We start from the raw sequence: 12,920 nt of genomic DNA on the forward strand, positions 1-12,920 counted from the left end.
CCTCAAAATGTGAACTCTTGAGTTGTCATATGACCCAGTTCCCTCCTAGCTATATATCCAAGAAGATCTATGTCCACAGAAGAACTGTCACATGAATGTTCACTGCAGCAACATTCTTAATAGCCAAAAAGCAGAACCAACCCCAAAGTAAATCACCTGAAGAATGAGTGAGTGAAATATGGTCTATTCCTACAATGGAACATTTGGCCATAAAAAGGAATGAAGTACTAACACGTGCTGCAACCTTGGCGAACCTTGAAAACATTATGCTAAGTAAAAGAAGTCAGTCACAGAAGACCACATATTATCTGGTTAGACTTCTACGAAATGTCCAGAATAGATAAATCCATAGGAACAGAAAGTAGATCTGTGGTTGCCTAAGGGTAGGGGCTTTGGGAGAAATGGGGAGTAACTGCTAATGGGCATGCGGTTTCTTTTTAGGGGTGATTAAAATGTTCTAAAATTGATTGTGGAGGCCGGGTGCAGTGGCTCACGCCTGTAATCTCAGCACTTTGGGAGGCCGAGGCGAGAGGATCACGAGGTAAGGAGATCGAGACCATCCTGGCTAACACGGTGAAACCACATCTCTACTAAAAATACAAAAAATTAGCCTAGCGTGGTGGCGGGTGCCTGTAGTCCCAGCTACTCAGGAGGCTGAGGCAGGAGAATGGCGTGAATCCGGGAGGCAGAGCTTGCAGTGAGCCGAGATCATGCCACTGCACTCCAGCCTGGGCGACAGAGCGAGACTCCTTCTCAAAAAAAAAAAAAAAAATTGATTGTGAAGGTGGCTGCATGACACTGAATATACTAAAAGCCACTGATGTGTATGCTTAAGTGGGTAAGTGGTATGATCTGTGGATTAGCTCTTAATAAATCTGTTTAAAGACAAGAATATATTTGCAATCAAAAGAGGTCTTTCTGGTCTTAGTGATGTGGTTCAACTCACTGGCTGGCAGGTGGCAGAGTAGCCTTACTTACCAGGTGGGACGTTTCCAGAGTGAGCTTCCTTGAGCCCTTGGTTCCTCCCGTTGCTGGGAGGGGACATTCAGGGACCCCACCCCACTCCCACCGAAACCACCAACACAGAAGACAGAGCACAGAAACCAGAATGATCACTCCCAGGCTTGTTCCTCACAATCGCTCTTCACACTTTTATTGTTAATTCTCTTCACATGGCAGATACAGAGCTGTCGTCTTGAAGACCACCACTGACCAGGAAACACCACTTTTACAAAATCATCCCCCCTTTTCATGATTGGAACAGTTTTCCTGACCGTCTGGGAGCGCTGAAGGGTGACCAGCACATTTGCACATGCAAAAAAGGAGTGACCCCAAGGCCTCAACCACACTTCCCAGAGCTCACCATGGGCTGCAGGTGACTTGCCAGGTTTGGGGTTCGTGAGCTTTCCTTGCTGCTGCGGGGGGAGGCCCTCAGGAACTGAGAGGCCGGGGTATGCTTCATGAGTGTTAACATTTACGGGACAAAAGCGCATCATTAGGATAAGGAACAGCCACAGCACTTCATGCTTGTGAGGGTTAGCTGTAGGAGCGGGTGAAAGGATTCCAGTTTATGAAAATTTAAAGCAAACAACGGTTTTTAGCTGGGTGGGAAACAGGAAAACTGTGATGTCGGCCAATGACCACCATTTTTCTGCCCATGTGAGGGTCCGCATGAGACCCTTCTCCTAGATCCTTATCAGATCCCATACTGCAGCCGATTGACTGACTCATTAAATAACACAAGTTATAAAACTTTAAAAATGGAGCATTTACAGTCAGGGACATAAATACGTGCTTTTAAAAGTGTCTACATACATATTTACAGAGTTGCAAGATCAACCATAGTAGCCCTGAAAAAAAAAATCCCTTTATCGTGTGACAAATCGTGCTCATCAGAGCTCCCTCCTTCCGCTCTGGGTTTGATAGCTCACTATTGAAATTGGAGCTGAGAAAACAGCACCCAGGTGGTCTCAGACATCCTTGTCTGGGGTCTGCCCCAAAGGCACAAAACCCAAGAACCTCACTGAACTGGGTCCAAACGCCAAGCTCAGCTCACCCGTTTCTCCGAGACATGGACTGACCGTCCTCCAGAGAGCAGGAGTCAGCCCCGTCCGCCCCTGGCAGGACGGCCTCCGAAATCTCTTCTTCTTCCCCCTGTGCTTTTTAATCTTCCCATTTTTTTTTTCATTTCCCAATTTGTTTTTTTCCTATTGCAGCTAATTTGAGAAGCTCAGACACTAAAGATGTTCATGGTCCCACCAAGTGTGGCAATGAAGGGCGCAGGAGATCCCTCCCCTCCATACACCGTCCCCATTCCCTGCCCTTCCCAAGGGAGGAGATAGATCTGTAAGTGGGGACAAAGTCTTTCTCCCAGGTGCACCTGATCTGAGGTTCTCTGCAAAGACTCAAGAGCAATGGACTGATGAGAATTTCAAGTCTGGAAATGACTCAAGAGCCAGAAACTCAGACACCTTAGGCAAGGAAGGGGGTTTTCCATGTGCTGGGGCCGAGGGGCATGTTCAGGCTCGGCTCCAACGTGTCAATATGCTGTTGATTCCCAGAGATGTTGCCGGGAGAGGGAAGGTGGGGAGAGAGGGGTGGTACTGAAGGGGAACTTGGCCTCCTCCTGAAGGCCTTCCTAAGGCTGACCCCTGTGTCAAACCAAAGTCCCCATAATGGCAAAATACAACTCAAGAAGCAAAAAGCAGGGTCAAGGAGCTCTTGAAAAATTGCATAGTAGGAGAGGCCCCACCCCAACAGGAAGGCTGGGCTGCAGAACACGGTCCCAAGAGCTGCATCCAAGTATCATCCCAAAGGACAGCGTGGAGTCGGCCCCCTTCCTGCCACCCCGGGGTTCGGGACCCTCATTTGAAGACCACTCACGCGCCCGCACGAGAACACGTGAACACACACGCACGCACACATGCACGCGCGCACATGCACTCCCTTTCTCTCGCAGCCTCACACAACTGGGATAGGTCGGTACTCCCTGCAGGGCAGACTGCCAGTCCCTTTGGCTTCACTGATTCCAGGTCACTTCAGGTGCTGAAGAGAAAAAGAAAATAAAAATAATAACAGTAAGCACACATTCAGTGCCGACCATGGTGGTCCATGCATTATTGCACTTAATTTTGTAACTAAACTGTTTATTGAAACATACCATACATAGAGCAAAAAGCACAGCTTGATGAATTTTCACAGTAAATACACCTGCAGAGCTGGCACCCAGATGAAGAATCAGAATGTGACAGCCGCCCATCAGCCCCTGACCCGTGACCCCTTTAAGGATACATGAACCCTCCTGCCCTCGGGAAGAACCACTGTCCTCACCTCTAACACCATAGACTGATTTCACCCATTTTTTAAGTTAAATAAATAGGGTCAATCAGTAATCTCCTCCTGCGTCTGGCTTTTTCCACCGAGTGTTTGTGAGAGCCACCCATTCTGTACGTGTGGTTGATGTTTTCAACCTTGTTGTTATGTAGTCTGCTATTATAGAAACACACCACCTCGGCCAGGCGCGGTGGCTCACGCCTGTAATCCCAGCACTTTGGGAGGCCGAGGCGAGCAGATCACCAGGTCAGGAGATTGAGACCATCCTGGCTAGGGTGAAACCCCGTCTCTACTAAAAATACAAAAAATTAGCCAGGCATGGTGGCAGGTGCCTGTAGTCCCAGCTACTCAGGAGGCTGAGGCAGGAGAATGGCGTGAACCCGGGAGGCGGAGCTTGCAGTGATGCCAGATCGCGCCACTGCACTCCAGCCTGGGCGACAGAGCGAGACTCCGTCTCAAAAAAAAAAAAAAAGAAAGAAAAAGAAATACACCACCTCTATCCATCTATTCCTCTGCTGATCCACAACTGGGAACTTCCAGTTTGGTGCCATGTGAGTCATGCTGCTAGAACATTCTCGTATGTGTCTAGAGGACACGTATGGTGCATATAGGTATGCATTTGTGCTGAGCGGAAATGCTGGGTCACAGGATGTCCATAGAATACACATCAGCATTCTCACAGGTGTTTCCTGGTGCACGTGGGTACATATCTGCTGAGTGTGTCCCCTGCAGTGGGACTGCTGGGTCCTGAGGTACCCACATGTTCAGCATCAGTCGACACTGCCAAACAGTTTTCCAAAGTGATTGTACTCCTGCTTCATTTCCTTTGGATGTTCACAACAACCCTCATGGCAGGCAACACAGATCCCCATTCTATATGAAAGAAATGGAGGCTCAGAGAGGAGAAATAACTTTTACAAGTCTGCCGATGATAAGCAGCAGAGGTGAGACTTGAACCCAGGTCAGGCTCACTCACTCCAGCATCTGTGTGCTCTTCCAGTCGGGAGGGGATGGCTGTTCCCGCATGCTTCCTCCGCAGAAACCACATTCACAGTGCTTAGTCCAGAGCTGAGCACATGGGTGAATCCTTAATAATGTTCACTGCAGGCTGGGCGCGGTGGCTGACGCCTGTAATCACAGCACTTTGGGAGGTTGAGGTGGGCAGATCACTTGAGGTCAGGAGTTCGAGACCAGCCTGGCCAACATGATGAAACCCAGTCTCTACTAAAAATACAAAAATTAGCCAGGTGTGGTGGTGGGTGCCTGTAATCCCAGCTACTCAGGAGGCTAAGGAGGAGAATCCCTTGAACCTGGGAGGCAGAGATTGCAGCGAGCTGAGATTGCGCCACTGCACTCCAGCCTGGGCGACAGAGTGAAACCCTGTCTCAAAATAAATAAATAAATAAATAAATGTTCACTGCATTGGGTTGAATTGGGCTGGGCCAAGTTCAGGGATACAGTTCTCTTGCCCAGTGGACCTGGTCACCATTACTATTACTAAAAATAACTACTGCTATTATTATTACTACCACTAATAATGTAATATTTCAATAATAATAATAATAATACCAGTTGTTTATGGAAGGCTAATTGCACACCAGGCACTTTGCTAAGGGTTTTTCATTCACTAACCTATGCAATCTTCTCAACAAACCCATGAGAGAGGTATTATTATTATTATTATTATTATTATTATTATTAACCCATTTCGCAGATGCGTGAATTGAAACACAGAGGCGTGAAGTAGCCACTGAAGGGATAGCTCCAGACACTGTGCACCTAACCACTACGCATGTTCATTTCAATTCCCTGAAATGTCTCGATGGGGCTGGAAAGGGCTGTTTGCAGGGGAGTGGGATGTCTTCAAGAGAGGAGGCATCCCTTCCCAGAGGACGCCTGCTTATGCAGCAGACTGGCCTGTGTGCCCGTGCCCATGAGCCAGGGCAGGGGGAAGAAAAGGAAGCAGAGGCGGGGCCGGCTATGGAGTGGCTGTATTCCCTTGGCCTGGCGTGGCCAGCAAGTGTGGGTCTCCCCTGGGTCACGTGGGATCCATTAAAGGAGCCATCTTGCCAGTCCCCCACCGAGAGGGCAGCCCTCTGGGGAGGCCACAGCAGCAGGAGCTGGGGGCTGGACCTGAGGTGGAGGGGAGCTCTCATACAAGGGAGACGGGCCGGGATGGGCGACCTCTACACCCCCCACTCCCAGGACCACAGGAGGGAGCGCATGTCAGAAATCCTGCCCACAGAGGGCCCTGAGGCCGCTGGTCTTAGCCAAAGGAGCAGCAACAGCTGAGAGAAGGATCACAATGGTGGCCAAACAGGTGAGAGGCTGTCCCTTCCCTGGGCCTCCTGCTGAACCCCTGGGGTAGGAAAGACACGGGGTGAAGACAGGATGTGCAAAGGAAGCCTCCCTATAGACTAGGCAGTGCAGCACTTTTTTGCACTTAAAAGTGAACAGAAACCTCTGGGCTTTGTGTGAGTCACAGTAAAGAGGGTGCCACAGAGGCTGGTGAAAGGCAGGGCTTGCCAGAAACCAAGCTCCTCTGTGTTCATTCTCGCTGCATTCAAACTGTCCGGGAGATGGGTGACGAAGCCTTGAATCCGGAATGGGCAAGAGCAGGCTAAGCAGCCAAAGCCATGGGTCCTTCGAGAAGGCCATCCTTTTTTCTGAACAAAACCCACATGCACGCACAGTTTTGCAAGGAGGCACGGCCCAATTAGAAGTCGAAGATCCGTCCCGGGAATCAGAAGACCAGAGTGTTGATGCCAGTTCTGCCACACGCCCCTCCGTGTCAGTTTCCGTCTCTGTAAAATGAGGGCTTTGACCTGCACACAGCTTCCTGAACTAAAATACTTTGCTGTGGCATTTTCATAAATCTGGAGCTATGTTAAACAGTGCTATGGACTGAACTGTGTCTCCCTAAAACCCTTATGCTGAAGCCCTAACCCCTCCCTGTGATGGTATTTGGAGGTGGGGCCTTTGGGAGGTGATTAGGCTTAGATGAGATGACGAAGCAGGGCTCATGATGAGATGAGTGGACTTCAGAGAGCTTGCTCTCCCCCAGGCCCCCGCCACGTGAGGACACAGCAATAAGGTGGCCGTCTGCAAGCCAGGAAGTGGGCCCTCACCAGAACCCGGCTATGGTGGCACCCTGATCTGGTACTTGCAGCCTCAAGAACCATCAGGAAATAAATTTCTGTTCAATATTTAAGCCACACAGTCAGTGGTACTTTGTGATAGCAGCCTGAGCTAACTAAGGCAAACAGTATAAAGAGATTTTTTTTAAAAATTATTTTAAAAATAATATAAGTAGCACATGCTTGGCGTAAGTACCAATTTAAAAAATAGAAAAAAGCTACATAAGATTTTAAGGAGCAAGTTACACAAAACTGCTGAGTTTGGAGCCTTCGTTGTTGGTGAGCAAACAGAGACCACAAGATGCAGAGGCAAATGACGTTAGGCCTCTCTTCATTTGATCGCTTCGCTTGGGAAACTGTATGTTTTTAAAGAAGGAAAAAGAAGGCCACCACCTAGGACAGTGCTTGGTGCTGGGGCAGAGCCTAAATTCATAAGGCTTGGCAAATGCTACATACATTTCATCTTCGTCATGGCCAAGCCTCCAGTGGCCAACAGAAACGGCCCAGTCTGTTTAGGAAGCCAGCCCAGCTGCATGTGGCTCTCCCTCCGGCTGCAGAGAACACCTGCTCTGGGGTGGAAGCAAGTCCCGGGTGCCCATCAACACAGAAGGTTCACGTAGCAGCCTTGGCCACAAGGAGGATGCTGGACACAAATGGTTCCCAGAGTCGGAATTGTTCATCCTGGCATGGCCTCTCATTTTCCAGAAGACTCTAGCCACGTCCTATGTCTCTTCTCTTGGGGCCTCAATTTTTCCATCTGTAAAATGGGAGGTACCTCTCCCAGGGCCTCCCAGCTCTGTACTATCTTACAGTCCATTTCAACATTGTTCCATGAGACTCCAGCTCAGGGTCAAGTCTCCAGGTTCCCCTGTCAGGGAGCAGCTGGCCCCAGAGAGACAGGTTCAATTCCAGCAGCAGACCACAGACTCTCTGGGCAAGAGTGGATTTTATTTTTGCTCCCCTCCCCAAACCCCAGAGGAATAAAGCCAAGCCAGAAACTCCAACTGCTTAAGAAAGAGAGAAGTAAACAGCCGGGAGCGGTGGCTCACGCCTGTAATCCCAGCACTTTGGGAGGCAGAGGCAGGCAGATCATGAGGTCAGGAGATCAAGACCATCCTGGCCAACATGGTGAAACCCCGTCTCTACTAAAATACAAAAAAAAAAAAAAAATTAGCCAGGAGTAGTGGCGGGTGCCTGTAGTCCCAGCTACTCAGGAGGCTGAGGCAGGGGAATCGCTTGAACCTGGGAGGTGGAGGATGCAATAAGCCAAGATCGCGCCACTGCGCTCCAGCCTGGCGACAGAGCGAGACTCCGTCTCAAAAAAAAAAAAAAAAAGGAAAGAGAGAAGTGAGGTCTTGGGGTTGGAGGGCAGGCAGAAGGAAGAAAGGGCCTTCTCTTCCTGGCATAATACAAAAGACATCAGAGTTTCAGAATTCGGCCCATTCTTGCCTTGAACTACACTCTCATTCCAAACGACCCTGGCTTGTGTTTTAACCACTGCCTCGTGTTAGGCACACATTCCCAAACCTACGTGTGTCCCAGAACCAGGGGGCCATCTGCTAATGCAGGTTCCCTGGTCACACCCACCAGGATGGGCCTGTGCCATCAATACCCACCCACCAATACAAGCAGGACTGTGGGGGGGGGGGGGGTGGCCAGTCCCCTCCCTCCCATTAACCCCGTATTCAACATCTGTCCTGTGCCAACCACTTCCATGCTGGGCATCTCATAGGGGTGATGTGACTTCCCACAGAGATGTAAACTCAGGATTTGCTCACTGCAAGCTCCACCTCCTGGATTCATGCCATTCTCCTGCCTCAGCCTCCTGAGTAGCTGGGACTACAGGCGCCCACCACCATGCCCGGCTAATTTTTTTGTATTTTTAGTAGAGACAGGGCTTCACTGTGTTAGCCAAGATGGTCTCGATCTCCTGATCTCATGATCCGCCCGCCTCGGCCTCCCAAAGTGCTGGGATTACAGGTGTGAGCGACCGCGCCCGGCTGAACTCGGGATTTTTTAATGGGGTTTGGCCCTATTCGTACTATAGTCCAGTAAATGGGATTTGAGCCTTTTTGGCCATTTTGTACATTTGGAACTGGACTCTGAGGTCTGTATTTATAAAAGCATCCTCGATCTTCTGATATATGAGGTCCTCTGATCACTTTGAGATGCTGGCCTTGGGGACACAATGAATGCAGTTGTGTGGTGTCACCAACAGGGAGGGCCAAGCCTGCTCGTGGGTCACCAGCAGAATCCAGGTACTCCAAAAATGAAAAGTCAGGTTTCCATGTTTTTATCCAACAGAAATCTTAGAGTAATTCCAGGTTTTTACCATCAGAAAACCTAGGAAGAGGCTGTTTTAGTCCAAAATAAATCTGAGTTTTATATTTTATGGATTAGGACAGATTACATATCCCTTATCTGAAATGCTTGAGACCCGAAATTTTTTGATTTTGGATTTTTTTTGGATTTTGGAATATTTGCACTACATATTTGCTGGTTCAGCATCCCTAATCCAAAAATCTGAAATCTGAAACGCTCCAATGAGCATTTCCTTCGAGTGTATTTCCTTTGAATGTCCTCACTCAAGTTCAGATGTTGGGGCATTTCAGATTTTGGATTTTTGGATTAGGGTTACTTCACCTGTATTATTTTTACTTTCAAAAACATTGTGAGAATAGGAACTTGGTCATCTTTTCTGGGCTTAACGCCTCTGAGGCAATTAAGAACTGAGTATAATTACTATTTTTATCATTATTACTCCAATAATGACTTACCTAGTGCTTACTATGTGACAGACACTCTTCTAGGTGCTTCGCACATTTGACACTCATAATTGTCACAATCACCCTATAAAGTAGGTCCTATTGTAGTGCCCACTGTACAAATGTGGAAACTGAGGCTCAGAAAGACTAAGTAACTTGCTTGAAGTTCGTAGCCAGCAAGTGGCAGAGCTGGGATGTGAAACAGGTGGTCTGGAGTCTGCACTCAGCTAAGTGCCCTCCTGGAGGGAGGCCCTGCACCGTGCCTGGTACACACAAGCAATCACACCCACTGCTTTCTCTCCTTCCCTCCCCACCCAAGACCCAAGCCCACACCCCCTTGACCCACCCAAACAGTGCCAGAAGCCGTTCCATCCTGCCTCGTACCTGTCAGGGAGCAGGCAGAGTGTCTACTCTTTGAAGAATGGTCCCTGGAACTGGGCTGCAGCCGGGGCTTTGACCTTCCTATACTGCCTGGTGATGTACGGGGCCGCTGGTGGAGAGCATCGGGACGCCAAGCGGAGGCTGTAGCTGTGCAGGAAGAGGAACAACACACATTGTCACAGGAGCCCAGCCCGGTGCCCTAGACATTGCTGGGGGGGCTTCCTTAGTGCTGGTCACCACTTCCCAGGCCAGGACAGGATTGCACTTCCTGGACACCTTGAGGCCAGGTGCCTGGCGTCAGCTAATAGGACATGAGCTTTAACCACCAATGTGCACTTCTCCATGTCCCATCCACCAATTCTCTCCCCTCGGAGGGGATCGCAGAAGCACGGGCAAGAGGAGTGTCCATTGGGCTGGTTCTGAGACACCATGATGGGCAGTGCCGTCTGGTGACCCCCAGTGGACATGCAGGTGAGCCAGAATGACTCCGATTGCATCAAAACAGCGGCTGTGCCCTTCTCTGATTCCATTTCCCCACCTGCCTCCCTGCTCTCCCCTCCTGCCAGGCCCCAACACCCATAAGGAAAAAAGCATCTGGGGAGGTTACTATTATCAAAGTACAAACACACCTGCACATGGGCTGGGTTGTGGGGAATGGAGGCAGCTCCCCTCCCTGCCCTTAACCCCACACTCCATATCTATCCTGTGCCAAGCACTTCCATGCTGAGTATCTCACAGGGGTGATGTGGCTTCCCAAAGAGGTGAATCTAGGAATTTTGGGGGCATGGTTTTGTACTATTTGTACAGAAAAGCACCCCCAGCCACCGCCCCCAGTAAATGGGATTTGATTTTTTCAGAAGGGCTTTTAAAAAATTTATTTAAAAGATAGATAACTCACACCATTAGTCCTCTCCTTTCGTCACTCAGCTAACTCGTACTTCTCTTTCATAGCCCAGCTGGGATGCTACCTCCTCCAGGAAGCTTTCCTTCTTTAACTCCTGGGTGGGGTGTTCCTCCAACAGGCCCCTTAGGTGTCCCCATCCCACCTGAATTAAAAGCCCAGAATAAGGTGTCTGCCTTTCTCATGAGCTCTGAGATCCCAAGGTCAGGATCTTTGTCCTGTTCATTGTTGCATCCCCAGCTTGGCACAATAAAAATAAACATCCAGCCAGGTGCGGTGGCTCATGCCTGTAATCCCAGCACTTTGGGAGGCTGAGGCAGGTGGATCACCTGAGGTCAGGAGTTCAAGACCAGCCTGGCAAACATGGTGAAACCCTGTCTCTACTAAAAATACAAAAAAATTGTCCAGGCGTGGTGGTGGATGCCTGTAATCACAGCTACTCAGGAGGCTGAGGCAGGAGAATCGCTTGAATCCAGGAGGCAGAGGTTGCAGTGAGCCGAGATTGTTCCATTGTACTCCAGCCTGGGCAACAGAGCAAGACTCCATCTCAAATAAATAAATAAACAAACAAACAAACATCCACTGAGTAAGAGTGATACATACAGGCTCAATGCATGTCCAGAACTGTGCTAGGTATTTTCCATAGACAAACAATCTAACTCTTCACAAAACCTACCCAGGTGGATACTGTTATTATCCCTAATTTACAGATGAGGAAACTGAGGCACAAAGAGCCTGTCACCTGTCTGCCTCTCTAGATGGAAGAATGGAAAGTGAGGGGGGCCTCTGGACAAGGCGGCCCAGGTCAGAGGAGGTGGGAGGCCAGGCAGGTAGGAAAGCAGGAGGGACAAACATGCCCGGAACCCTACCTGCTCCAGGTGTTTGCAGAGCCAGCTCTGCCTGCGGGAACAGGAGGTGAGAATGGAGTCCAGCTCAAAGCTGGCACATGGTAGAGCTCACATCAGTGGTTCTCAATCAGGGTACACACTTGGTAATGTGTGGAGACATCGTTGGCTTTCATACCTGAGGGAAGGGTGCTGCTACCGGCATCTGGAGGGTAAGGTCAAGGGTGCTGCTAAACCTCCTACAGTGCCCAGGACAGGCCCCCGCAACAAAGATTTAACCAGCCCCGAATGCTGACAGTGCCAATGTTGGCAAGGGAGCCCTCAATCAATATTAAAATAAGCAAATGCATCAACAGACGAGCAAATGTAGAAGGTGCTGGAGAAAAGCCTTAGACAAGACTAAGAGACCTGCTGTTGTCACGAGTGAGCCTCCCCTAAGGGCCTGGCTCTCTGTCAAGGTCAGGGCTGCCCCTGTTTGAATTCCTCCCCCGCGCTGTGCAGCCAAGGCCCACGGTCAGCTCAGTCTACTCGCCTGTGCAAGAGTTAAGGAGGAAACGGAGGACCCATGCTTCATACAACTGTGCTCCTGACGGGCCACCAAGGCAGCTAGTGGCCACCCCCGCCAACCCCGTTCTAGCTGGCTGGTGCCCCAGGAGACCCAACCTGGGAGGAGACAGCCAGCTGGGAGGCTGCTGGAGACATGGACTCCTGTGTCCTGTTGGGCAATAAGAAACAGAGCTGGCAAAGAGCAGGTCCCCTCCCTACGATGTCCCCCTTCCCAGGGAAATGTCTACAGTGGTGTAGCAAGACCAGCAGAAGCTTTGGAGACAGACAAGCCCTGCATCATCAGTTTCCAGCTTCTCCCTCTCTCTGCTATTAAATATCCAAAAGCCAGATCAATCACACAAAAATAACACCCCGACCTCCCAGGCCTCTCTAGCCAGCCAGTGTGTCTCTGCTCCCTTTAGCATCTGTTCCGCCTGGGCTCCTGCGGATGCAGCAACCCTAGCGTCTCCACCAGGGGGCGCGCCTCCTCCCCGGCTCAGGGCGTCCATCTGGGTGGAGCGAGTAGGTCGGGGGCAAAACCCCTGAAGGCAGAGGCCCCTCTGCTACCCCTCATCCACTGCCTGGCCTAATGGAGGACCACAGCAGCCAACATGAACATGGCCTCCATGACTCCCAAGGACTTTCTCAGCTTTCTCTCTGAACCCTCCCAGCAGCCCAGGAGGTAGGAACAACAAGTGCTTTTATACCCCTTTCACGGATGAGAAAACTGAGGCTCAGACGGATATGGAGACTTTCCCAGGCGAGCAGAGCCCAGGGCTTTCAGCTCCTTAGGCCACCATTTTGAAGAAACCCCAGGTCACTAATTGGGTGTTTCCTGTTAGGACGGGGACAGGATGTCGTGGGGGACTGTCCTTCCTGATCAAGAAGTGCTTCACTGTCAAAGAACTCATGAGAGCACAGTGTCCCCAGCCCCGAGATGTTAAATACCGAGGACCAAGGCTCCGGAATTGGGTGCTTCTCCAGGGCACAGTAGCAGTTAGCGCAGAGCCTC

At 50.1% G+C, this 12,920-nt stretch overlaps 1 protein-coding gene across 6 annotated transcripts in view; it reads right to left on the reverse strand.

Annotated features, from left to right (window-relative positions):
* Positions 1-1,127: 1,127 nt before the first annotated feature.
* Positions 1,128-12,920, reverse strand: part of PRDM2 (PR/SET domain 2) — a 126,650-nt gene continuing 114,857 nt past the window's right edge. For 5 of the 6 annotated variants that reach the window (XM_055384943.2, XM_063702686.1, XM_055384964.2 and 2 more), the window contains 2 exons: positions 9,620-9,763; positions 3,032-3,045 (listed from right to left, as the gene is read on the reverse strand). In XM_055384943.2, coding sequence (XP_055240918.1) covers positions 9,643-9,763 — 121 coding nt within the window. In that variant the 3' untranslated portion in view covers positions 3,032-3,045; positions 9,620-9,642. Of the gene's footprint in view, positions 3,046-9,619; positions 9,764-12,920 lie in introns of all 6 variants that reach the window. The other variant, XM_055384981.2, reaches the window with a different exon arrangement.

Source organism: Gorilla gorilla, chromosome 1 (genome assembly GCF_029281585.2).
Source record: "Gorilla gorilla gorilla isolate KB3781 chromosome 1, NHGRI_mGorGor1-v2.1_pri, whole genome shotgun sequence".
Classification (NCBI taxonomy): domain Eukaryota; kingdom Metazoa; phylum Chordata; class Mammalia; order Primates; family Hominidae; genus Gorilla; species Gorilla gorilla.